The 24,865-nt window shown below is 50.3% G+C and overlaps 3 protein-coding genes across 5 annotated transcripts; 2 read left to right on the forward strand and 1 right to left on the reverse strand.

The window, feature by feature from the left end:
- The first annotated feature begins 8 nt into the window (after nt 1-8).
- c19h12orf73 (chromosome 19 C12orf73 homolog) lies at nt 9-1,355 on the forward strand. The gene is made up of 3 exons (XM_035401455.1): nt 9-107; nt 491-598; nt 1,159-1,355. The coding sequence occupies exons 2-3, from the start codon at nt 491-493 to the stop codon at nt 1,249-1,251; spliced, it is 201 nt and encodes a 66-aa protein (XP_035257346.1). The 5' UTR covers nt 9-107; the 3' UTR covers nt 1,252-1,355.
- Nucleotides 1,352-13,254, reverse strand: LOC118218768 (endoplasmin). 3 transcript variants are annotated; one of them, XM_035401430.1, is made up of 18 exons: nt 13,140-13,254; nt 10,572-10,674; nt 9,924-10,065; nt 9,254-9,370; nt 8,403-8,734; nt 7,655-7,766; nt 7,334-7,453; nt 7,014-7,130; nt 6,694-6,831; nt 6,155-6,232; nt 5,834-5,899; nt 5,432-5,701; nt 4,427-4,672; nt 4,127-4,263; nt 3,931-4,009; nt 3,026-3,181; nt 2,437-2,538; nt 1,352-2,066 (listed from the first exon to the last, which is right to left on the reverse strand). In XM_035401430.1, the coding sequence occupies exons 3-18, from the start codon at nt 9,963-9,965 to the stop codon at nt 2,034-2,036; spliced, it is 2,145 nt and encodes a 714-aa protein (XP_035257321.1). In that variant the 5' UTR covers nt 9,966-10,065; nt 10,572-10,674; nt 13,140-13,254; the 3' UTR covers nt 1,352-2,033. The 3 variants fall into 3 exon arrangements, with proteins under 3 accessions (XP_035257321.1, XP_035257320.1, XP_035257319.1); XM_035401429.1 differs by lacking the exon at nt 13,140-13,254 and adding an exon at nt 12,072-12,496; XM_035401428.1 differs by lacking the exon at nt 13,140-13,254 and adding an exon at nt 11,261-11,995.
- LOC118219241 (tetratricopeptide repeat protein 41) lies at nt 12,500-24,670 on the forward strand. The gene is made up of 18 exons (XM_035402241.1): nt 12,500-13,293; nt 13,381-13,920; nt 14,074-14,299; nt 14,387-14,604; nt 15,951-16,114; nt 16,198-16,663; nt 16,841-17,080; nt 17,548-17,713; nt 17,977-18,140; nt 18,250-18,324; nt 18,546-18,676; nt 19,128-19,497; nt 20,888-21,038; nt 21,995-22,144; nt 22,291-22,427; nt 22,748-22,874; nt 23,031-23,385; nt 23,638-24,670. The coding sequence occupies exons 1-18, from the start codon at nt 13,077-13,079 to the stop codon at nt 24,247-24,249; spliced, it is 4,509 nt and encodes a 1,502-aa protein (XP_035258132.1). The 5' UTR covers nt 12,500-13,076; the 3' UTR covers nt 24,250-24,670.
- Nucleotides 24,671-24,865: the final 195 nt, after the last annotated feature.

Below are 24,865 nucleotides of genomic sequence, written 5' to 3' on the forward strand. Positions count from 1 at the left end.
ATTTGAGTTCCGGTGGATTGGTCTATTGGCTGGGAAGACGCAGGATGTGTCGTTTGGAACGGGACGAGACGGGAGAACGTGTTTAATACATTGAAAGAGTTTTACAGGTAAAGTACAGTAATTGTTTTACCTGGTTTATATATTTAGAATGTATCATGCAATATAGACCCGTGCGTGTAGCTTTAAAGCCGTTGGCTGTGACGAATATCTGTCATGTGTCCTTCCTATCAAAGTTACAGGCACACGAATGTCATACTTGTGTTGGTTGTGATCAAGCCTTATAGACAACGTTACAGCGACTTGTTAAGGCTTGACAGTAAATTTAGAGATTTATGATTTTTAATTTTTATGAAGGCATTATTATTATTACTACTGTTACTTGCATCTTTGTATAACTGTTTAATAAACCAGTTGGATTTTTATGCATACTGCTCTCTAAATATGCACAACGTTGAGCCCTGCCGTTAACGTACACTCCCTCCTGTATAAGATGCCTGCGGGGGTGTCCTGGCCTCGTTACCTGCGGATGTTGGGCGCCAGTATCTTGGCCATGTTCGCAGGGGCAGAAGTGGTCCATCAGTATTACAGGCCTGATCTGGTAAGAGTCCTAAACCGACTAGTGTTACGTTTAAAGCCTTCCCCAAACCTGCTTCTGGAATGCAGCCTACTGTGTGTGCCGTCTAACTGAACCCCCAGGTGTGACTGAGCTGTTCTTTGCATGCTTAGTTTGAGATGATGTCACATACAGGTGAAGGGCACAGACATGGAAGTGTGCTCTCAAACAGGATGTGAAGTTTTTCTGAAAGTCACTCATTATTCACAGAGGGCAGAAAGTCTGCTTGGCAGAGGATGACTGAAGTACTGAATAAACAACTCTTTGTATGAGCACACAATCACACCCAATAGCCTTAGTTCACAAAGCAGGGCTCAGAATGGTAAAGACCACTATTCAATAAACATTAATACAAAAAACATTGCTGCCTATAGCTGGGAAAGAAGTCCACTCAGAATCCGAGATCCCACTGGAATGCCCTTTTGAGTTTGTCAGAGCCATCAGTGCACTTTATTACCCACTATATTAAGAGTATGGTGCGGGGGCCAAACTTCTACTACATTACAGATCCCGTTTCCAAATGTATGACTGTATTTTCCTTTCAGACCATTCCCGAACTTCCACCCAAACCCGGAGAACTGAGGACTGAGCTACTGGGACTGAAACAAAGACAGGACGCTGCTTCCCAAGAAAACTGATTCCCAACACTGTGAACTCCATGTATATATGTACAGCTTGGATGAGTGTGTATGTACTAGAACTTGAGATTCAGAGACCCAGATTAAACATGATTGGATATTTACATTTGTTTACTTGTGTTTTATTCAGCAGATTCTCTGGGCTTAGCCATCGAAACCCTGACCAGCCAAGACAGTCGTGTCACAGGTTCACAATAAATAACATTTATGCACCTTACCCTGTTTCCACTGTGCGCAAAAAAGTTAAGGCCAAATTAAGACTTCAATGCAGAACCAAACTGAAAAATGAGTGATGTCCAGTGCTGCAGTTTGGCATTACTGCAATGTCGCCAAACACCCAGGGAGGAACATTCTCTTCCATAAATGTGACCGTGTGTAACTAGCACTGAAGATACCAGAACTGTGACAGAGAGAACATAAAATCTACCCATCATCCCTTTCTGGAAACATTTAATGGTTCACGCGGCAGGATGGTAGTGCTCCATAATTCAGCTCAGTTAAATATTAACAAATTTACAATCATGAGGAATGTAAAAAAACAAAAACAAAAAGGCGCCTTTTAAAAAAACCTCAATCCCAAGAAATACCCCCACCCCCCTCCCCTCAAAATATAGATTGGCTCCTCAGTCCCACTCTTGCCCCTCTGCAAGGTGATTAGCTCCTTGGTTCCAGTCCCCACCCCTCTGCAGGTTGGCGATTGGCTCCTCGGTTCCAGTCCTGGCCTCTCGGGGGTGAAAATTGGTTCCAGTCCTGTTCCCCTGCCCTCCCACTATCTCCTGTTTTTACAGCTCATCTTTATCTGTGTTGCTGGTAACCTGCAGGATGACACACACACACACATTACATTACAGGCATTTAGCAGATTTATACAGCTGGATTATACCCACATCAGTGCACTGCCATCTAAGACAGGCTTCACAAGTCCATGTACAAACACAGCTAAAGAAAATATTCCCCACCCAATCCTGAAGTTCATTCTTAAGGGATTAAATTCTAAACTGCACACAGATCTGCTTGGCTGCGCTTCTGATCTGATCTGAGCACATCATGCAGTCCACGGTGTTCAGCACTGATCAGAGATCAGCCTCGGGGCGAACTGGCAGAGGGTCAGACTGGGGGGGTGTGACTGCTGCCCCAGATCCGCTTGTACCCGCACAGTCAAAGCCACACCCAGCCCTCACTCACCGTGTCTTCCTCATCCTCCTCCTCTGCTTTCACCTCTTCTTCATCAGCCTCATCATCTTCCTCTGCTGGTTCCTCAGGCTCCTCCTCTGGCTCCTCCTCTACCTGCAGGGGGGAGGGAACAGGTGAGGACACGCCCACCACAGAGGGCCTCCCCTTAACGCAGCCGCACGGCCCGTTTCCATGGGGATGAGCAGTCAGTCACAGTGACAGACACGGAACAGTTTGCGCTGGGCCCGATGACCTGGGGCTGCTCACACGCCAATCACCAGTGTTACCGTGACAACAGAGCAAATGACCGCACTGTGTGAGGTGGATAGCATGAAAGTTTTTAAAAGGCAGTGCATGACAGGAGCTTAAAACCACTGTTGGAGTAATCAGTGTTCAGTGCATCATGACCAGTGCTCAGTGTTCAGTGCGTTGTGCTCAGTGTGCTGTAATGAGTGTTGTGTGCACTGCAGTGTTCAGTGCATTGTGCTCAGTGTTCAGTGCGTTGTGCTCAGTGTGCTGTAATGAGTGTTGTGTGCACTGCGCTGTGCTCAGTGCACTGTAATGAGTGTTGTGCGCTACGCTCATAGTGTTCAGCAGGTACCTGCTCGTTGAGGTCCACGTTCATGCTCAGCCTCAGCATGCGCTCTATCCGGTCTCCGTAGGCCTTGGTGTCGGCCAGCTGGTACCCGGACCGCAGGGTGGCCGTTTCCAACAGAACCACGGCCAGGTCCGAGGCAGTCTGATCCTCAGGGTCCGCCTGCAGCCAACACAGACCAGCAAATCAGTTTACACCAACTACACCATCCCCATAACACGCTTACATTCAGCCCTTTACATGGTCCCCATAACACGCTTAAATTCAGCCCTTTACATGGTCCCTGTAACACGCTTACATTCAGCCCTTTACATGGTCCCTGTAACACGCTTACATTCAGCCCTTTACATGGTCCCTGTAACACGCTTAAATTCAGCCCTTTACATAGTCCCTGTAACACGCTTACATTCAGCCCTTTACATGGTCCCTGTAACACGCTTACATTCAGCCCTTTACATGGTCCCTGTAACACGCTTAAATTCAGCCCTTTACATGGTCCCTGTAACACGCTTACATTCAGCCCTTTACATGGTCCCCATAACACGCTTACATTCAGCCCTTTACATGGTCCCTGTAACACGCTTAAATTCAGCCCTTTACATGGTCCCTGTAACACGCTTAAATTCAGCTCTTTACATGGTCCCCATAACACGCTTAAATTCAGCCCTTTACATGGTCCCTGTAACACGCTTAAATTCAGCTCTTTACATGGTCCCCATAACACGCTTAAATTCAGCCCTTTACATGGTCCCTGTAACACGCTTAAATTCAGCCCTTTACATGGTCCCTGTAACACGCTTAAATTCAGCTCTTTACATGGTCCTCATAACACGTGTGTTTGACTGCTCAGTAGAATACAGTTTACCCAACGCCTACCACCTGAGCATCACGTTCAGACGTAATAAACTCACCTGCACTCGCGACAGCATCTCTTTGATAAGAGGGTGTTTGGGGTTGATTTCTAAGGTTTTCTTCTGACCTGCGTAGTAACTGGAACACAGCATTCAAACATGTCAGTATAAGAGACACGCAGCACGTATTTAAAAACCTCACAGCAATATTATTTTGAGCAGAAACCGACAGAGGCACACTGTCCGTGGGACTCACTTTGTGGAAATGTCCTTCCCCGTCTGGTAGGCCTGAGCCTTCATGATCCTCTCCATGTTCCCGGACCAGCCGTACTGGCTGGCCACCAGGGCACAGGGAGACTTGGTCAGCCTCTGGGACAGCACTGCCTTCTCAATCTGGAGAAAAACAGGGACAACAAAATGGCCGTCAGGGAAACAGCAAAGCACTGAGGAAAAATGTCTCCCCATTTTCATAACAAAATAATAAATGTTATATCAAAACACCAAGTCCCTTTAAAAACCCTAAAATGGGCTTCCCCACCCCCCTTTTAAACATTACCATGTCTTTCAGGGCCTTGTCCTTCATCCAGGTGGTGAGGGGCTCAAACTCCTTCTCCTGGGTCTCCCTCCTCTCCTTGGCCTTCTCGCTCTCGTCGAACTTCACGCCCTCCTTGGCCACGTTCTGGAAGCGCTTGCCGTCGAACTCGGGCAGCGCCTGGATGCAGTACTCGTCCACCGGCTCCGTCAGGTAGATCACCTCGTAGCCCTTCTTCAGCAGCTTCTCCACGAAGGGGGAGGACTCCGCCTGAGCGCCGAAACACAGCGGGAAGGGACGCGTGAGGCTCCAGACTCCACACGCTCCACAGCGTCCCATAAGCACACAGGGACCCACCATCCCATCAGCACACAGGGACCCACCATCCCATCAGCACACAGGGACCCACCATCCCATAAGCACACAGGGACCCACCATCCCATAAGCACACAGGGACCCACCATCCCATCAGCACACAGGGACCCACCATCCCATCAGCACACAGGGACCCACCATCCCATCAGCACACAGGGACCCACCATCCCATCAGCACACAGGGACCCACCATCCCATCAGCACACAGGGACCCACCATCCCATCAGCACACAGGGACCCACCATCCCATAAGCACACAGGGACCCACCATCCCATCAGCACACAGGGACCCACCATCCCATCAGCACACAGGGACCCACCATCCCATAAGCACACAGGGACCCACCATCCCATAAGCACACAGGGACCCACCATCCCATCAGCACACAGGGACCCACCATCCCATCAGCACACAGGGACCCACCATCCCATCAGCACACAGGGACCCACCATCCCATCAGCACACAGGGACCCACCATCCCATCAGCACACAGGGACCCACCATCCCATCAGCACACAGGGACCCACCATCCCATCAGCACACAGGGACCCACCATCCCATAAGCACACAGGGACCCAGGTAAGACTAGCATGTTTATTACGGTTAATAAAAAATAAAAAAATTAGAAAAAGTGCGAGTGCATTTTGGCTCACCTCCTTCCTGCTGGTGCCGGCCATGAAGTAGATCTTGTCCTGCTTCTCCTTCATCCTCTCCAGGTAGTGCTCCAGGCTGGTGAGGACCGTCTCGCTGTGGGAGGTCTGGAAGCGCAGCAGCTTGGCCAGCCGGGTCCGGTTGGAGTGGTCCTCGATCACGCCCAGCTTGATGTTGGTGCCGAACTCCTTCCAGAACTTCTCGTTGTACTGCTCCTCCGCGATCTTCTTGATCATGTCCAGGGTCTTACGCACCAGCTTTTTACGGATGACCTGCCCGAGATAACAGGGAAAACAAAGTTAATCTTAGCAAACAGTAGCTAAATGAATGTTATACAGTGTAATGCTAATGGACGCAATGCAGTGTGACGTACTGACAGTACTCTGGGCTTTACGAAGCCTCACCTTGAGCAGTTTGTGCTGCTGCAACGCCTCTCTGGACACATTCAAGGGCAGGTCATCGGAATCCACCTGAGGAGACCAGCAGGAGCAGCCCGTTAGACACGCCCATCACCAGGTTTATTTACACCCCCCAAACCCCCCCACTCCCAAACACAAGACAGTGTGTTCGTTTTGGTGACTGCTGAACTAGGCAAATGATATGTAAAATAATTTTATAATTTTTATGTCAAAGCACAAATGTATTCTTTTGATTCGTGGCGAATGCTCAAACAACTTCAATGACTCTTCCCATGGAGAAAAAGACGTCCAATAAGAGCAGCTCACCACGCCCTTGATGAAGTTCAGGTATTTGGGCATCATGTCGTGGAAATCGTCGGTGATGAAAACTCTGCGGACAAACAGCTGTGAAAAAGGAGAGAGGAGTTTACCATCTGGCCAGAGGGAAATTAGTAAGAGGTACTCATCACTGACTAAGTTAGAGGACTATCAGCTTTTGAACCACAGGCTATTACAGGGAAACCCTCAATACTGAATGCACAGGTACCAACCGCACACTATCCGTATGCAAACATTATGCAAATATACACTTGTGATACAGCTGAGGGGAGTGATAAGCAGTCCTTCCACCACATCCCATGATCTGTGTTTGAGGCCTTTAACAGAGGAGAAGCTCATGCACAGTCCAGCGCAGTGCTACGTTACGCTACGTCTGCTAGCTTTAAAGCTAACCTCCGTTACTCCTACACGAAATACAGCGTCAAACGTGATTACACAAACACGTGACAGGTGAACTCTGACAGGTCACGGGAGGGCAGGGGTCACAGGAGGGCAGGGGGTCACCGGAGCGCTGGATTCTGACGCACCTTGATGAAGTCGTTCTTCTTGGACCCGTACTCGTCGAACAGCCCGCGGGGAGCCGAGGCTGGCACAAACAGGATGGACTTGAAGGTGACCTCCCCCTCTGCGGTGAAGTGGATGTGAGAGATGGGGTCTTCAGAGTCCTGCGGGGGGGGCAGAGACAGCGGTGAGCACAGCCATGCGTCACTCAGTCGTGGGTACAGACAGAGCCTCCCACAGATGACACTGACTCATTTCTCCTCCTGGCTCTTGCAGGATAAGTCATTTCCCACAGATGCCCTGCTGCAGGGAGCCAGGCAGAAACAAGGCTCATTTCGGGGCGTACCCGTGAGAAGGTCTTGTAGAAGGCCTTGTACTCGTCCTCCTCCACCTCTTTGGCGGGTCTCTGCCAGATGGGCTTAATGTCGTTCATCAGCTCCCAGTCCCACACCGTCTTCTCCACCTGCAGGGGGCGCACACGCGCGGCGTCAAACGATGAAACCGAAGACCGAGGTGATATTAATTTATATGCCCACACTGCTGAGTGCACTGATAACCCAGGGTGTGCTGTGGCTTCAGACACGGCCGCAGGGTTAGCGCATTAACATGAAGCCCCACAGGGTTAGCGCATTAACATGAAGCCCCACAGGGTTAGCGCCCACCCACCTTCTTGGTCTTCGGTTTATCCTTCTCCTCTTCCTCCTCCACTTCAGCTTCATCCTCAGCAGCCTCATCTTTCTCTGCCTCGGCCTCTTCCTCATCGATGGGCTCCTCCACGGTCTCCGTCTGGACAGGAAGTGGGAGGGGTCAGCGATCTGGTACAGCTTGAGACCCGACAGGTCAGATGAACTCCCACACCCCACACACACCCACACACACACCCCCACACACGCACACACACACTCCCCGTTCCGCACTCTTTAGCCCGTTAGCCGTTCCTGCAGGATCAGGGGCGCTACACGGACCGCAGCAGAGAGGAGGCCTCACCTTGCTGCTCCACACGTAGATGGGGAAGTTGATGAACTGAGAGTATTTCTTCACCAGGTTCTTGATGGTCTCCAGCTCCAGGAAATCAGTGGCCTCCTCCTTCATCACCAGCCTGAGACAGAAAGGAAGGAAACATCACCCTGACTATCATATAACATAATTACAATGCATCACAGTATATCCAGTTTCCATAAGATCTGCCCTGTTTAATGCAAAACCTTTACCAAAGCAGTCAAATAAACCCGGGACACTGTTTACAAGAATCTCTAAATGTGAAGCAGAGCCTGTCTGTGGCCTTCTGACCAGGTCAGTCAGTGTGTTCATACGCTCATTACACACCGCTACACCCTCCCTGTGGAGCAGAGCGTGTCTGTGGCCTCCTGACCAGGTCAGTCAGCGTGTTCATACGCTCATTACACACCGCTACGCCCTCCCTGTGAAGCAGAGCCTGTCTGTGGCCTTCTGACCAGGTCAGTCAGTGTGTTCATACGCTCATTACACACCGCTACACCCTCCCTGTGGAGCAGAGCGTGTCTGTGGCCTTCTGATCAGGTCAGTCAGCGTGTTCATACGCTCATTACACACCGCTACACCCTCCCTGTGGAGCAGAGCGTGTCTGTGGCCTTCTGATCAGGTCAGTCAGCGTGTTCATACGCTCATTACACACCGCTACGCCCTCCCTGTGGAGCGAGCCGTGGGGGAGAGAGAGTTGCGGGGGAGAGAGATCGCCGTGGCGATGCAGACTCACGTGATGGTGGTGCCCCTGCCCAGCGTGTCGCCACGGGGATCCTCGATGACGGAGAACTCGTTGGAGTCGGACTCCCAGATGTGCTGCGTGCCGTTGTTGTGCTTGGACGTGACGATGACGCGGTCGGCAACCAGGAAGGCGGAGTAGAAGCCCACGCCGAACTGGCCAATCAGCTCGGAGGTGGACTGGTCCTCCGTCTGCATCTCCGTCATCTTGCTGAGGAACTCGCTGGTGCCCGACTTGGCGATGGTGCCCAGGTTGTTCACCAGGTCCTCTTTGGTCATGCCGATGCCCGTGTCTGTGATGTGCAGCATGTTCTTATCTTTATCAGACTGGAGAGAGAGAGAGAGAGAGAGAGAGATAAGTACACACATCTGAGAATAATTTTACACCATTTCTGCTTGAAATAGCAGTGCATTCAGGCGATTTCAGCCTGTGATTAACTCTCACTCCTCATGTGCAAATGCTCAGTGGTTTGAATAACATGCAGATTGTGACAGCTGAAGCTCATTTGACCAGTGAGGTGTGAGCAGCACAGACACCTGCTCCTGTACACAAGTGTAGCTCTCTTCAGCCACAAACCAAATTCTCAGCTCGGGGTTCTGCATTGCAAATTTCAGTCCGTTCCGCAAAGCTTCACACTTTCATTTTCAGACATCAGGCCCAGCTGCAGGCAAATGGAGTCTGAGAGACTTCCGCTTCAGCACTGCTACATTAACTCCTCCCACAGCTCCCTCATCAGCTTCAGCACTGCTACATTAACTCCTCCCACAGCTCCCTCATCAGCTTCAGCACTGCTACATTAACTCCTCCCACAGCTCCCTCAACACTGCTACAGTAACTCCGCCCACCTTGATTTTGACAGTCAGCTCCTCGTTGCCAGCGAGTGCGTCATCATTGGTCAGGGACAGCAGCCGAATCTTATCCAGGGCATCAGAAGCATTTGAGATCAGCTCCCTCAGGAAGATCTAAAGTGTGAAAAAAATAAAATAAAATAAATATATGAAAGATTAACAGCAGCATCCACTGGCAATCTCAGGGTCACCAACTGCCGGCTGACAGATAATAAAGGACGCCAGAAGATTTAAATTAACCAACCACTACCTCAAATATCGCCAGTGAGTACACATTAGATAACAACTCACTGCATTTATATAGCGCTTTTCACACTCTCAAAAAGCGCTCAACAGTGATAAGGGTGAAACTCTCCTCGACCGCCACCAGTGTGCAGCCCCTATCTGGGTGAAGCACAGCAGCCATTTTGCACCGGTAAGCTCAACCATAATCAGCTGAGGTGGAGGGAGAGATTAAATTTTTTTCGCCAACTGAATCAGGGGATGATTCGGTGGCAGGTTGACAGAGACCAGAGTCGAGGGTTTTAGCCAGGGGAACTTAGCCAGGACACCAGGAAACCCTCAACTGTTTGGGATGAGTGTCATGGATTGTTTAACGACCACAGTCTAACCCCTCATCTGAAAGCCGGCGATGGGCCAGGCCCTCGGGCAGACCGCCATGCCTCACCTCCTTGTTCTTGTACAGCGAGTTGATGATGAGCTTCATCATCCTGTTGACCTCGGCCTGGAAGACGTGCTTCTCCGCTTTCTCCCGGATCTCCTTCACCTGCGCGGCGTTCAGACCGTCCAGCTGGATGGCCTCCTCCTCCCTGACACCGGGAGAGGAACTGGGGTCAGTGTCCCGAATCGCTGCCTCAAAACGCCACCGTCACACAGAGCGAGTGACTGCCCAGGGGTCAGTACTGCACCCCCTGTACATGCAAACCACTGACTGTTAAGGGTTGAGACAGTGGACCTACCTACCTACCCACCCCCCCCCTCAACCAACCCACCCACCCACCCCACCTCACCCCACCTCACCCCACCTGAAATTACAGGTCACGTGACAGGGGTGAAACCAGCTGGTTTCTGTCCCGCGGGAGCACAGAGGGTGCACCTGCAAATCACATGACCGTATCGCCTTAACGACCAGTTTACAGCCCAGAGTGCATTCTGGGAATAATGAGCGGCTCGTCTATTCAGGAGCCAGTCTGAGAGGAACAAAAGGCCAGTCAAAACAAAAAAGAGGAGCAGTGCAGTGCGCCTCCTGCAGGAGCGAGAGGAGAGAGGAGCAGTGCTGTGCGCCTCCTGCAGGAGTCAGGGTTAGAACACAAACCTCTGCACCACTTCGTCATCAGTTCTGGACCCGTCTCGGCTCTTCCCGAGGTCGTCCTCCACCGTCCCGTCAACGTCCACATCCTCCTCCGCTCGGACGGCCGCTGGAACACAAAAGCGCCCCAGAGGTGAAAACAAGGCGCCTGGCTCCCCGTCCCACATGCCCACAGAACTGCCTCTTATCTGCTTAAAGGGACAGCGTACTTTCTGGATGTCTTTCATATCTCAGTTCTAGTGTACAGCTTCAAAGGCCTCAGATAAATTTGCATGCGATGTAGGATATTTCGGTTTGACAGCCGGCTGGTCTGGCAAAGGCCAGTACAGTGACACCCTTTCATAAGCAAATCATTAAAACTCAAAGAGAAAAACTCCAGAAAGTGAACTATCCATTTAAAGAGAGACTTCTTAATTCACATCTGATCAGGCAGAACCTGAAACTCAGGCTTTATGCTCGTTTTTCCAAATCATGATACAGTTCCAAATTCGGCTATAGGTTTTAAGTGGAGGCAATTGGCCTCTCAGTTTGAATGTACATCCCTACACAAAGCCCTCACACACAGCACTGCCCAAGAACGGAGTAAATGCCAAGTTTATCAAAGTGTGTGGAATTATCTTCAGAATTGACTTATTCAAAGCAGTCTCTCCCGCGCACTTGTGTCAACAGAACCGATAAGATCAACAGCAGTTCACCTTGAATTCCACCGGCACAATGCCCCGTTCCTGTTTTTCCATCCCGAGGAAACATCTAGAAAAAGCTCAAACCCAGTATCCTCACTGAACGTCTTGCCACTTCTTGCTGAATAAACGCAGTGGACTTCATCTTTGTTAGCTAACCTATAAGCACATGAACACACTACTGTGGTGCTAAGATCACTTCCGTAGATGCTAGCAGAACAACCAACTAATTTAATAGCCGTTGCACGCCAACTTGAACATGGCACGACCAAATAACAAGCTAGACAGGTGTCCAAGAGTCCAATACAGAGACATACCGCGTTCGTCCTGGAATATTTTCGGGAGAAAAGACTGTCACGACTAACCTCAGGAGCCCGAACGTTAAAGTAAATAAGACAGCTAGGCTTTAGATACCGGACTAATACAAAACAAGAAACATTTTAATGATACGGAGTTCACACTTAACCAGCTAAGACAAGCGCGTAGATATTATAAATTGGCGAGTGCAACCAGTTTGCTTGCTAGTTCTGCTGGACCAGACATCTTTTCTTAGGGAATCCCAGAAACTTCTAGAAACACGTGTGAGCAAAGGCCGTATAAGCCTTAAAGATCCATGCCAAGGAATAACGCAGGCTATTGACAAAGTTCATTTATCTGAATATGACAATCTTAAACCAGACAAAGCACAAATTAATGAATGGTTAGCGAACAGTCTAGCAAGCAAGCTGTCGGGCTGGCAAGACTGGCCAACTTAAGATACCCGAGTCAAGTTCAAGTGGATAAGGACGTTAACAAAAAATAAAAAAATACAGTATGCATTACTTACAAAATGCAAGGGCGGCACAAAGGAGACCGATGATCCACACTTGCCTCATACTCGGAAGATTAAGGACTTAGTGCTGATTATGGAGCAGTAATTCTGATAAATGCGTCTTCCTATATCATTAGCCCCGCGAAAGTACTCAAACTCTATGCTATTTCTCTGATCGTGGCCCTTTATTAAAACCCCAGAATGAAAGACGTGGAAAAAAGCTTCTGGCCAATCGCCGCAGCCCACGCACAACACGCAGCCAATCACGGAACGATTTGTGGCCCCAGTCTTCCAATCGAAGCCTTCCATGTCCGACTTTATACGTCGAAATCGTGGCTAGATTCTATTGGCTGCACATTTTAACAGTGAATGAAAAATATTATTGAAAAAAATGTTAGTGAATAAACATATCATCGTGTATCCATAAAGCGGACACATAACACATACCGACACGAATATAAAAGATTCACCCGCAAAAAAGTAAACGGAAAACAATGAACCCCATGCCATGCCATGCCATACGGTTCTAACGTACACAAAAGCATACATCCGGGTAACGTAAGGTGCAGGACGTTTACCTTGACGACGTCGTTGCTATGGTCCGGCAGCAGTGCCGGTCTGTTCGCTTATGACAGGTACTGCATTTTTATGGTTAAGTTTAACATATCCATTTGCTGCAAACACTTGATCACGGTTGCCTCAGCTTGCTAGCTCTGCATTGCAATAACTAAATTGGTAGCAGCAAATTCTTTTTTCCTGAACCTTGCAATGGTTTTGAAACCAAGCTAACATTTGGCTTGATGCACTTTTTTTTCTACAGGCTTGTACAGAAAAGTGTGCGCCGCACAAATATTTGTAAGTTTTCCTTTAGACTGCATGGTAGAGGTGATTCACTAGGTTTTTACTAATGTTTTATTATCAGTGCTTAACTCACACACACTGATCCAGAGTGAGAGAGAGTGAAAGAGAGAGAGAGTGTGAGTGATAGAGAGAGAGAGAGAGAGAGAGAGCGAGAGAGAGATGACTCTGCAGGAGGAAGCCGGCGACTCCGCCCTGCCAGGTACAGCTCCTCTCCAGCCTTACCTGTGCTGTGTGCCTGAGGACCTCCGGCAGGAGAGAGAGTACCTGAGAACACAGGTGTTTCCTCACCTGGACTCGCTCTGCCGGGCCAGAGGCACCTGCTTCAAGCCCGTGGACCTGCGGTGGAGCAGAGAGACGAGCACAGAGGAAGAGAGGGAGGGAGAGGGAGAGGGAGAGAGGTATGGAGAGAGAGAGGAAGAGGGACAGAGGGACGACCACTTCTTCTGTCCCCCACACCGCCGTCGCCTCTCCTCCCAGCAGCTGAAGATCTCCCTGGATCACATTGGCCACGCCCCCTTCTTCCTGTGCATGCTGGGACACCGCTACGGCCAGTGCAGGGCTGAGGGGTCACCACCGCTGCCCCCCACCGAGGAGGGGTGCGAGAGCCTGCCCCCCCTGGAGAGAAACCTGTACACAGCCAGCAGGGGCGGCTACCCCTGGGTCCTGGAGGCCCACAGCCAGGCCTGCAGCTTCATGGAGCTGGAGATCACCCAGGCCCTGCTCTCACACGCGCCTGGAACCAGCTTCTTCTACTTCCGCGACTACTCCTTCAGGGAGGAGGAGGAGGAGGACGGAGAGCAGCGGGCGCTGCTGCTGAGCGTATGGAGCAGCCAGTCGGAGTACGAGAGGAGGAAGATGAGGGAGCTGAAGGGCAGGATTGTGGACGGCTGTCTGCCTGTCAGGTTCTTCAGGAGCCTGTCAGAGCTGGGACACCTGGTCAGCACAGACTGGACCCGCATCATCGACCAGCTTTTCCCGCTCGACACGCATCACAGAGACCTGGGTCAGTGTGCATTTTCTGTATTATAAATACATGTTTCTTTTTTTTTTTTTTTTAATGATATCTATTTTCATACAGAAAATTTTAAAAATCCAACTCACCAATTTTTCAGGACTTTAAAGGACATTTTCACAGCCAGGTGCTGCTGTGTTTCAGGCGAGCAGGGCTTGTTTGAGCACTGGGGCCATGAGAGCATCGTGGAGGCCCTGTGCCGCAGGTTTGTCCCCTGGGCCCAAGCTGAGCAGGTGTTAGAGAGCCTCGACGCGTTTGCACTCTCCGCCACCTGCGTCTCCGAGCCTCGCCCCACAGCACCGCTCCCGAACCCGCCGGAGCCTGGTCCCACAGCACCGCTCCCAAACCCGCCGGAGCCTCGGGGACACAGGTGAGGTGCTGAGGGGGAGCTCAGTGGCTCTGAGCCAGGACAGGAGATGCCTGATGATCTAGAGACTCTCGTTTCCTCTCTCCTCAGCGAGCGAGGCAACAGCGAGAGCCACAACTCCATCCTCCTACTCTGTGGAGCAAGGGGTTGTGGGAAGTCGAGTCTGGCCGCCTGGTGGCTCCGGCAATTCCGGAAAAAGAACCCTGGAATCCCGGTCGTTCCGCACTTCCCGGGATTCTGCTCCTCCAGCGCGGACGCCAGGTCCCTGCTGAGGCGGAGCTCCGCTCTTCTTCGACGAGCTCACCATGGTAGCAAGAACATCCGAAACATGAGCCACTTCCTTTTAGCTTACATTACAATACTGTCCTGATACGGTCACTTTGTCCCTGTAGGTTGTTGATTGACAGCAGCATGCATGTTGTGCCTGTAGGTGATTGACAGCAGTGTGGGTGTTGTACCTGTAGGTGATTGACAGCAGTGTGGGTGTTGTGCCTGTAGGTGATTGACAGCAGTGTGGGTGTTGTGCCTGTAGGTGATTGACAGCAGCATGCATGTTGTGCCTGTAGGTGATTGACAGCAGTGTGGGTGTTGTACCTGTAGGTGATTGACAGCAGTGTGGGTGTTGTACCTGTAGGTGATTGACAGCAGCATGCATGTTGTGCCTGTAGGTGATTGACAGCAGTGTGGGTGTTGTACCTGTAGGTGATTGACAGCAGCATGCATGTTGTGCCTGTAGTTGATTGACAGCAGCATGCATGTTGTGCCTGTAGTTGATTGACAGTCGTGTGGGTGTTGTACCTGTAGGTGATTGGCAGCAGTGTGGGTGTTGTACCTGTAGGTGATTGGCAGCAGTGTGGGTGTTGTGCCTGTAGGTGATTGACAGCAGTGTGGGTGTTGTGCCTGTAGGTGATTGACAGCAGCATGCATGTTGTGCCTGTAGGTGATTGACAGCAGTGTGGGTGTTGTACCTGTAGGTGATTGACAGCAGTGTGGGTGTTGTGCCTGTAGGTGATTGACAGCAGTGTGGGTGTTGTGCCTGTAGGTGATTGACAGCAGCATGCATGTTGTGCCTGTAGGTGATTGACAGCAGTGTGGGTGTTGTACCTGTAGGTGATTGACAGCAGTGTGGGTGTTGTACCTGTAGGTGATTGACAGCAGCATGCATGTTGTGCCTGTAGGTGATTGACAGCAGTGTGGGTGTTGTACCTGTAGGTGATTGACAGCAGCATGCATGTTGTGCCTGTAGTTGATTGACAGCAGCATGCATGTTGTGCCTGTAGTTGATTGACAGTCGTGTGGGTGTTGTACCTGTAGGTGATTGGCAGCAGTGTGGGTGTTGTACCTGTAGGTGATTGGCAGCAGTGTGGGTGTTGTACCTGTAGGTGATTGGCAGCAGTGTGGGTGTTGTACCTGTAGGTGATTGGCAGCAGTGTGGGTGTTGTACCTGTAGGTGATTGACAGCAGTGTGGGTGTTGTACCTGTAGGTGATTGACAGCAGTGTGGGTGTTGTGCCTGTAGTTGATTGACAGTCGTGTGGGTGTTGTACCTGTAGGTGATTGACAGTCGTGTGGGTGTTGTACCTGTAGTTGATTGACAGTCGTGTGGGTGTTGTACCTGTAGTTGATTGACAGCAGCATGCATGTTGTGCCTGTAGGTGCGCGGGCTCAGTGGAGTGAGCGGTGGGAGGAGAGGGTAGAGCTTGGGCCCCTCCCCCCGGCAGTTGAGGCCTTCTCTGCAGCCACTGCTCTTGGTCCCTGCGTTCTGGTTCTGGATGGACTGGATCAGCTGACTGCAACTCTGGGCCTCTCAGCACAGCAGGTATCAATCGAATGACAGATGAGGTCCTATCTAGTACGAGACATCCTAAGCATTACAACAGCTTTTGATGTTTTTGTTTCCAGGTGAAAGAGCTACGGTGGCTTCCTGATGCTTTCCCTTCCCAGTGCAAGCTGATCGTCACCACCGCCTCCACAGACCTGTCCTACAAGTCTCTCACCTGTCGGAAGGACGTGCAGGTGCTGAACTGCCCCAGCCAATCAGATCCCGCCATCAGGCGAAGCGTCCTGCTCAGGCACCTGGGCCTGCCCTGCATGAAGGTGCCGGAGCCAGTGCTGCAGAGCATTGTGGGAAGAAAGCCGGCCCTCCCGCCGGCCTCGCTGGCGGTGCTGGGCAGCGAGCTGCGGACCTGCTGCGTCGCAAGGGATGAAGAGGAGGAGGAAGAGCTGTTTGAGCGCTACCTGGAGACGGAAAGCTTGCCGGAGCTCTGGGCCCTGGTGATACGACGGTGGATCCGGGACTACAGCTGGGCTTCAGAGACGAGGACCAGGAACAGGAGGACAAAGCCTCCCCTCGAACCCGCAACCCCCCGTATGTTCATCCCCCCAGTACAGAGCCAGAGATACATTTATGTTGAATAAAATGATGAAAGCAGCGCTCACTTTTGCGTGCGCCATTCTAGCATCGTGCTAACACATCGTCGCGTACGCTAATGCTAACACCAGCATGATGCTAGGTGACGCATGCTAACGCTCCGCCCCTCTCCAGAGACGGGAGGCTGGGTGTGGGACGTCCTGTGCCTGCTGCACCTGTCCCGGGCTGGCCTGAGCAGGGAGGAGGTCCTGCACTCTCTGAGGCGTCTGGGGTACCGCAGGGTTCGGCGCGTCCTGCCGCAGCACTGGGCCCTCTTCTGCTCCGCCGCTGCGCCCTGGATCCGCGAGAGGCCCGACGGTCAGCTGACCTTCACCCACCAATCACTGGGCCAGGCTGTGGAGCTCCTCCTCCTGAGTGAGTGACAGGCAAGCTTGACACCGACGTGCCAGAGGGAATACTAGTGGTGTCAGAATATTTATGACACCATTGATATTTTTCTATTTTCACATTTCCTCTGTGAAATTGTTCTAGGACCCAAGAGAACAGTGTCCCTGCTTAGGGGCATGTATGAAGTCTGGGGTGTGAAGATGGAATTTGCTTCTGTGAAATTTGTGATTATTTATAGCTCCAGGGCTGTAGAATGCCTTCCCTCCCACAGAAGCGACGAATTATGAAAGTTGTCGTGTCAGAATGGAAGAGGGGGCAGTTAGAACTGGAATAAAGGTGTGCAGTGATCCTATGAACAAAACACAGAGGCCCTATTGTTAGACACAACTAATCCCCGAGTTTAGAACTGGGATTAGTCTGACACTCAGATGAGTGCTGAGCGTTTGAAGGCTGATCACACCGCTGACCCCGCGGGGGGGGGGGGGATGTTCCAGAGGCCGGGGGGAGCAGCAGGAAGGCGTACCGCCGGGTCCTGCTGGAGGGCTTTCAGAGTCGGGACCGTCCCGTCGGGAGCCGGGCCCGGGTGCTGGAGGAGGTGGCCTGGAGCCTGGAGCAGAGCAAGGCCTGGGGAGAGCTGCACTCCTACCTCACTGATCCAGGGTCAGTGCTTCACTCATTCACACTGAGCCAGAGGCAGTGCTTAACTCACTCACACTGAGCCAGAGGCAGTGCTTAACTCACTCACACTGATCCAGGGTCAGTGCTTCACTCATTCACACTGAGCCAGAGGCAGTGCTTAACTCACTCACACTGAGCCAGAGGCAGTGCTTAACTCACTCACACTGAGCCAGGGTCAGTGCTTCACTCATTAATAGACACATTTGGAAACAGGTAGAGATAATGTATACTGTTTCCTGCATCAGCACCATAGAGTTCCTGTCCAGGAGTCCAGCCCACTTTCAGCTGAAGACAGATGTGGTGAGGTGCTGGACACGGCTGGCCCAGGTGGGCTATGACCCCCCCACCTCGCTGCAGAGGCCGCTGGTCCTGGGACAGCGCTGTCCCACGCAGGACCCCACAGTCACAGGTAATGTGAACGCTGCTGCTCACCTGTAAGCCCACACCTGTGGTATCAGCGATGGAGGCAGGTGAGCGCAGTCTGCAGGTGCAGACGTTTGTTTCTGTGCTGTTCGCAGGAGTCGCTGGGTCCGGGACGGAAGAGTCTGTCTCCAGCAGGACCTTCATTACCGAGGTGGAGGGAGATCGTGGAGGTAAACTCATCCCCTGTCCTGGGACTGTTCTTTCCTGTTTTATTTTTAATAAAGTTTTTGATTCATGGCCTTGTGACTCACTGTAGTGCAGATTTCTGTGCATAGTGTCACAGGACAGAAGGTGCCACAGCCCCAGGTGATACGCAGTGTGCTCATCTGGTTCAGGGCGGTTGGGATATGACGGACTGAGGCGCAGTCTTGCGTTTTATTCGTTCCTGCAGAGTTTGGCATTCTCCAGGAGCCAGAGGTCAAAGGTCGGCTCATGGCCTTCTCCGCCGACGTCTTACTTTGTCTGGGGAAGGTTCTGGAAGCAGAGCAGACACTACTGCAGACGGAGGCTATTCTCATACAGGTGAAATTAGTGAAGACTTCACATCACATTGAGGAGTAGACCACCATTATCCCCACAGTATCATTATATTCTGGTGGCTCATACAGGGCTTTCTACTGTGCAATAAACAACTACAGCAAAACAGAAGTATTTTTGCTGACTAGTTTTAGCAAATCTATGGTAATAGATGGTATTTTTTGTCCTTTAATTTCTAGCGATTGACTACTCTGATTTTCCTTCAGATTAGTAATTCTCAATCTTCAATGGATCGTTAATCCTGCTAAAATAAAAATATTAATAATAATTTGAAATGAAGGAATGCCACTTCTTTATACAATTCAAAATAATGGGAAAACGGTAAAAATAGAAAGAAATAAACATTTAAAAGCCAAATGTCCTGTAATTTCCCCTAATTAAGGCTGGTTAAAGCCTGTGTTTATGGTGAAATGGATCGTCTGTTCTGTCCATGCAGGCTGACGGGCCAGAGAGTGGAGCTGCAGTTACAGCCACACTGCTGCATGTCCAGCACAGCCTGGCAGACCTCTGCATGCTCATGCACCAGCTCCACAGAGCAGAGAACTACACCCGCAGGGCTCTGGAGTCCGCACAGCGCCTCATAAACGCACACCCACAGGAAGCAGGGGATGCACACGACGCACTTCCACAGGAAGCAGGGGACGCACACGACGCACATCCACAGGAAGCAGGGGACGCACATTTACCAAATCCACAGGAAGCAGGGAAGGCACATCCACAGGAAGCAGGGGACGCACGTTTACCAAATCCACAGGAAGCAGGGGATGCACATCCACAGGAAGCAGGGGATGCACAACGCACCAGAGGTACTCTTCCCGCGGCCAGGGCAGCCATTTATTCAGTCCTTCAAAAAAGTTTTCAGGAAAAACTCTTGGCTCTACCCTAATCATTTTCAACTGCTTGTGCCGCTGCTTCCACATAATTTAATGTAAATTCAGTACAGCTTGCCAATTGCTGCCCTCTGGCGGTGAAATTCTACAACTGCATTAGTTGCTCAATCATGGCTCCCGCCACGCAAAATGGCCAAGATTTGAAATGAGCAGATTTTGTAATTTCAACGACATTGAAACGCAGGTTTTGTTTTTTTTTAGGTTTCTGAAAGCTAACGCGGTACCGATGCACAACACAACAACAATTTATTTTTGGGAATGAGCTGGAAACAGCCACAAGCCACTTTCGTTTCAACAACTGCACAACACAACAGCTATTGCTAACTAGACAGGTACACACAGGCTAACGTTATGGAATAGGTTGGAGAATTCAACGTCCATTTATGCTCATTTTACTAAGCTAACAGGTATTAGCTTATTATCTGCATTATCAACAAGACAACTGCTATTTTAAAAGCTCCGAGTTTGGCTAGCTTGTGATGTTTTCCCTACAATAACTAGAAAATGTTAGCAAACGGCTTTAGCAAAAATCTTTACGCACAAATAGCACGTAGCTCGAAAGTCATATTTTAGCTAAATATAGCAAATCTTTAGACATGAGCCTATCAAGGTTATTCAGACTAATGAGACCACAGATAACGGCAGGCTGCAGAAAGCGAAATGTAATCATAGAATGTTATTTTCGGTCTTGCTACTGAGCTTAACTGTCGAAAAGAAGGGTAGCCAAGTTAGCCAACTCTGCGTCACTTTCCAGCCCACTTAACTCCCTCGGCCTTTCCACAAGCTTTATCACGACACTTTTGCAAACAAATGCCGGGGTTTAGTAATGGTATGGGCCTAGATGGGCTCGCTGGTGTAGCCCTACGCTAACTAACGTAACTAGCACCTGTAACTCAATCTGTACAACCTGTTCTTGTCGATTGCCCTCTAGTGGAGAAATTCTACAACTGCATTATCTGCTGAAATATGGCAAAAAGCAGAACTCGTAGAAATGAACGAGCACCACTACTCAATTTCTGCCCTCTTGTGGCGAAATTCTATAACTGCATTGTCGGCTCAATTCTCAGGCAAACGAGTGGTTCTCAATGGCTGCCCTCTAGTGGTAAAATTTTATACCTGCAATAGTCACGCAATCGCAGCCAAAAATGTCAAATTTAAGAGGTTTGTACTTTAAATCTGATGGTTCAAGTGGAAACACCAGTCTTCGGAATAGTTTTCATACAATTACAATTTTATTTCACTCTTACATTTTTATGAAAACCTGTATTTTGCCCTCTTAGTCATGTGTGGGCTGTTTTTCCTGCAGGTCTGTTACTCTGCAAGCTGTGCCAGCTGCTGCTAATGATTGGCTGTGCTGATGAAGTCCCTGGGATCCTGAAGGAGATCAGAGCTGTCAATCATGCGGGGACACACCCCTGTGCCGAGGCCACAGTGAAGTTACTGCAGGGACTCAATGAGTGAGAACTCCACTCTGCCCGAGCGCAAATCAGACTGTAGATTTTCATGATTTTTTCCATAGTTTTACACACAGATACAATTTTTGTTCTGTGCCTCCAAATATTGTGGGTACTATTTTTTTACATTTCTTAAACATTGTAATTTTACAAACATGCGGTACAAAATATGACTTAGTACTCTACAAAAAACAATAGATTTACAGAATGACTATGATCTGTATTACCCACAGTTCACCAACAGGGGGAGACATCAGACAAAATTTCCATAGACGGCAGCATGAATCACGCATCTTAAATTTAGCTAGGGTTAGGTCACTCATGCTCATTCTAAAAATATAGTCACTTGACTGGACTGCACTACAGGAAACTCAGCCTACACAGTCTGTGCATTTAATATCAGCGTCCAGGCCCACAGCAGGCCCGCTTAATTCAGTTTGGGAAACAGATCACTATGCCATTATTCATATTTATATTCATTCGTATCGGGTTCAAAAGACCAGGGCAGGAGTTTAATCAGATCGCTCTAGCACATTAATCTCATTAATGCTTCCAGTGGCCCCTTGGATGGAAAGGAGACCTGCACTTTTGCGTCTGTCCTTAGTTCTGACCTGGTGCAGCCTCAGGAGCCCAGTCACTGAATCAGACTATCAGACAGTGCAGACTCACACAGTCATTCGCGCTTTAGTTTAGACACGCATGAAGAGCATTCATACTGCGCTGTCAGGCCCAGCAGTCACTGTGCTGCCCTTGACTGATGGCCACGCCCACTTTTACACTTCAGATCAGTGTTACTGAGGGAGCAGGGAGAGGGGGAGAGGGTTAGGGTGAAGGAGAGAGGGAGAGAGTTAGGGTGAAGGAGAGAGGGAGAGGGTTAGGGTGAAGGAGAGAGGGAGAGAGTGATGGAGAAGGGAGGGAGGAAGGTCGCAGACATAAACACATGCCTGTCTGTGTTGAAGGCTGGTTCAGGGGAATGCTGCTGCCGCTGAACGCTGCTTTCGGGCAGCTCTGGCCACTAGGAGGCGCTGGTACGGCCCAGATCATCAGCTGGTGGCAGAGGTGGAGGAACACCTGGCCGACGTTCTGGCGGGAAACGGCTGGGAGACGGAGTAAGCATAACATCTCTCTTCCTCCTCTTCATCATCATCCTCCTCATGTGCTGCTGTCAGGGCTCAGAGCCTGGAGAGTTCCCCCGCCTCCATCTGTGATGTCACAATGGGAGCAGCGCAGCAGGACGGCTTTGATCTTTCCCCAGGGTCTGCAGGGGGGAAGCAGTGGAACTCTACAGACACGTGATCCAGGTCAAAGGGCAGGAGGCGGGGCTCTACCCACCGACATCACCACTGGCGTGGCCAACAGGATGCAGCCTCGCAGTCACCCTGGTCAAACAAGGTGGGAACGAAGTACAAAATCTCCCCTCCTGATTTCAGCCTGTTTGTGTGGAAGGACCAGATTTTGCCTGCACGGTTTCCCATTGCCAAATAGGCCAGTGCTGAAAGGTTTTTGCCAGTTTGTTAATGAATTATTAGGAGCAGGGACAGCGTGTGCAGCACTGGTGCATGTGTGTGTGTGAGTGTGCGTGTGCGTGTGTGAGTATGTGTGTGTGAGAGAGTGTGTGTGTGAGAGTGTGTGTGTGTGTGTGTGTGTGTGTGAGTGTGTGTGAGTGTGCCCCCTTTTCCTCCCCTAACGTGTATTTGGTCCCTCTTTGACAGGTGAACTGCTCCTGGGGGACTGCAGCCCTGTGGAAAGGAGGGAGGCCCTCGGTCTCTTGGAGAGGGCCCTGGACCTGAGAGTGCGCCTGTTGAGCCCAGACCACCAGCTCACCAGAGAGACAGCAGAGTAAGGCTTCATTAGCCCAGCTGCACTGTGGCTACTCTAGATCACATTCATAAACTGGAGGTCAGCAGGCTTTTCTGAGCTGACTGGTGTGAGGCAGAACTGCCCCTGACCCTGGGCAACACAAGGCTGAAGAGAAGCTTCTTTTTCTGCTCACAGGGTCTTAAGGTCAGAGGTCAGCGGGTCAGGAAGGCCCAGGTCCAGGCTCAGCCCTGAGAGGAGGCTAACCGCTAAGCGCAGCAGCTCGAGGTCGCCAGGCAACAGGAAGGAAAAGGACCAATCCTGCGTGCTCGTGGACACACCCTCTCCAATCCTGAACTGGAACCAGAACCGGAACCGCTGGTCCCAGAGACCCTGGACCGCCTGCCACACCTCAGTGTTTGGCCCCCAGAGCAGCATCAGGGATCTGGACCCAGCGGCCCGAGTGGGGTCCCCAGACAGGGTTCTGCACAAATCTGCCTGGTTCCACCTTCCAGGCCAGTACCCCATTAAACACCCAGAGAGACAGATACGCCCCAAAACTATTACACACAAAGAGAGAAAAACACCCCCCAACACTATTACACACCCAGAGAGACAGATACACCCCAACACTATTACACACAAAGAGAGAAAAACACCCCCCAACACTATTACACACCCAGAGAGACAGATACACCCCAACACTATTACACACCCAGAGAGACAGATACACCCCAACACTATTACACACCCAGAGAGAAAAACACCCCCCAACACTATTACACACCCAGAGAGACAGATACACCCCAAAACTATTACACACCCAGAGAGACAGATACGCCCCAAAACTATTACACACCCAGAGAGACAGATACGCCCCAAAACTATTACACACCCAGAGAGACAGATACACCCCAAAACTATTACACACCCAGAGAGACAGATACGCCCCAAAACTATTACACACAAAGAGAGAAAAACACCCCCCAACACTATTACACACCCAGAGAGACAGATACACCCCAACACTATTACACACCCAGAGAGACAGATACACCCCAACACTATTACACACCCAGAGAGACAGATACACCCCAACACTATTACACACCCAGAGAGACAGATACACCCCAACACTATTACACACCCAGAGAGACAGATACACCCCAAAACTATTACACACCCAGATAGACAGATACACCCCAACACTATTACACACCCAGAGAGACAGATACACCCCAACACTATTACACACCCAGAGAGACAGATACACCCCAACACTATTACACACCCAGAGACACAGATACACCCCAACACTATTACACACCCAGAGAGACAGACAGATATGGCACTACACATACAGACAGGTGGACAGATAGGTACTTGTAAGTTGGATAGATCCTCTGATGCACAGTAGGGGGACTGTTATCAGCGCAATGCTACAGATACAGAGAACAGCACATTCTGTTATCATGTCAAGCACACCCTCCGTATAATCCTGTTGCCAATCACTGGCTGCCTGAATAAGGCACAGTCCTGTTCTGGCTTTTTTTCTGCACAGTTATGGATACTGTTCCTGTGACTGCGGAACACTGAAGCGAACGTACATCACAGTTACCTGTGTAGCAGAAACAATGTGTTCTTTTCTGTACAGCCTGCGCCCTGGGATGTTTTTCAGAAACGGGCGAGCGCTCAAACCAGCGTGACCTTGCCAGAAGCTATTTTTTGTGATCGGATTCCTTGATAAAAACTGCCCGCAACAATGTCTGTTTAAATCCTGAAATATGTACGTCCAGCAGTGCCTCAGAATTCTGTGTACTTGGGGTTCTCTGCTTATATCAGACTCAGTGCCATGTAACTGTGTCCTTTTAGAACTACTCAACTATCAGAGCGAATGCAGACAGCACTGTTTTAAAAAATTGTTTTTATATGACCGGGGTTTTATATAAACAAGCTGATAAACCTTGGCATGATGGCAAATATGCATAATTAAATATGAAAAAAACTTCTGTGCTTTTGTATTGTTATTATTA

The sequence above is a fragment of the Anguilla anguilla genome, chromosome 19, assembly GCF_013347855.1.
Source record: "Anguilla anguilla isolate fAngAng1 chromosome 19, fAngAng1.pri, whole genome shotgun sequence".
NCBI classification, from domain to species: Eukaryota; Metazoa; Chordata; class Actinopteri; order Anguilliformes; family Anguillidae; genus Anguilla; species Anguilla anguilla.

What these genes read in the sequence shown, in the direction of transcription:
- c19h12orf73 (XM_035401455.1), top strand. Translation starts at nt 491, where the DNA reads ATGCCTGCGGGGGTGTCCTGGCCTCGTTACCTGCGGATGTTGGGCGCC. An exon ending in AGTATTACAGGCCTGATCTG is followed by an intron (nt 599 to 1,158) that starts GTAAGAGTCCTA and finishes TTTTCCTTTCAG; the next exon opens with ACCATTCCCGAACTTCCACC.
- LOC118218768 (XM_035401428.1), bottom strand. Translation starts at nt 11,315, where the DNA reads ATGTTTCCTCGGGATGGAAAAACAGGAACGGGGCATTGTGCCGGTGGA. An exon ending in TTGTGCCGGTGGAATTCAAG is followed by an intron (nt 10,675 to 11,260) that starts GTGAACTGCTGT and finishes TTTGTGTTCCAG; the next exon opens with CGGCCGTCCGAGCGGAGGAG. An exon ending in ACGTGGACCTCAACGAGCAG is followed by an intron (nt 2,539 to 3,025) that starts GTACCTGCTGAA and finishes TCCCCCCTGCAG; the next exon opens with GTAGAGGAGGAGCCAGAGGA.
- LOC118219241 (XM_035402241.1), top strand. Translation starts at nt 13,077, where the DNA reads ATGACTCTGCAGGAGGAAGCCGGCGACTCCGCCCTGCCAGGTACAGCT. An exon ending in TCCTACCTCACTGATCCAGG is followed by an intron (nt 17,714 to 17,976) that starts GTCAGTGCTTCA and finishes TTCCTGCATCAG; the next exon opens with CACCATAGAGTTCCTGTCCA. An exon ending in GGATGCACAACGCACCAGAG is followed by an intron (nt 19,498 to 20,887) that starts GTACTCTTCCCG and finishes TTTTTCCTGCAG; the next exon opens with GTCTGTTACTCTGCAAGCTG.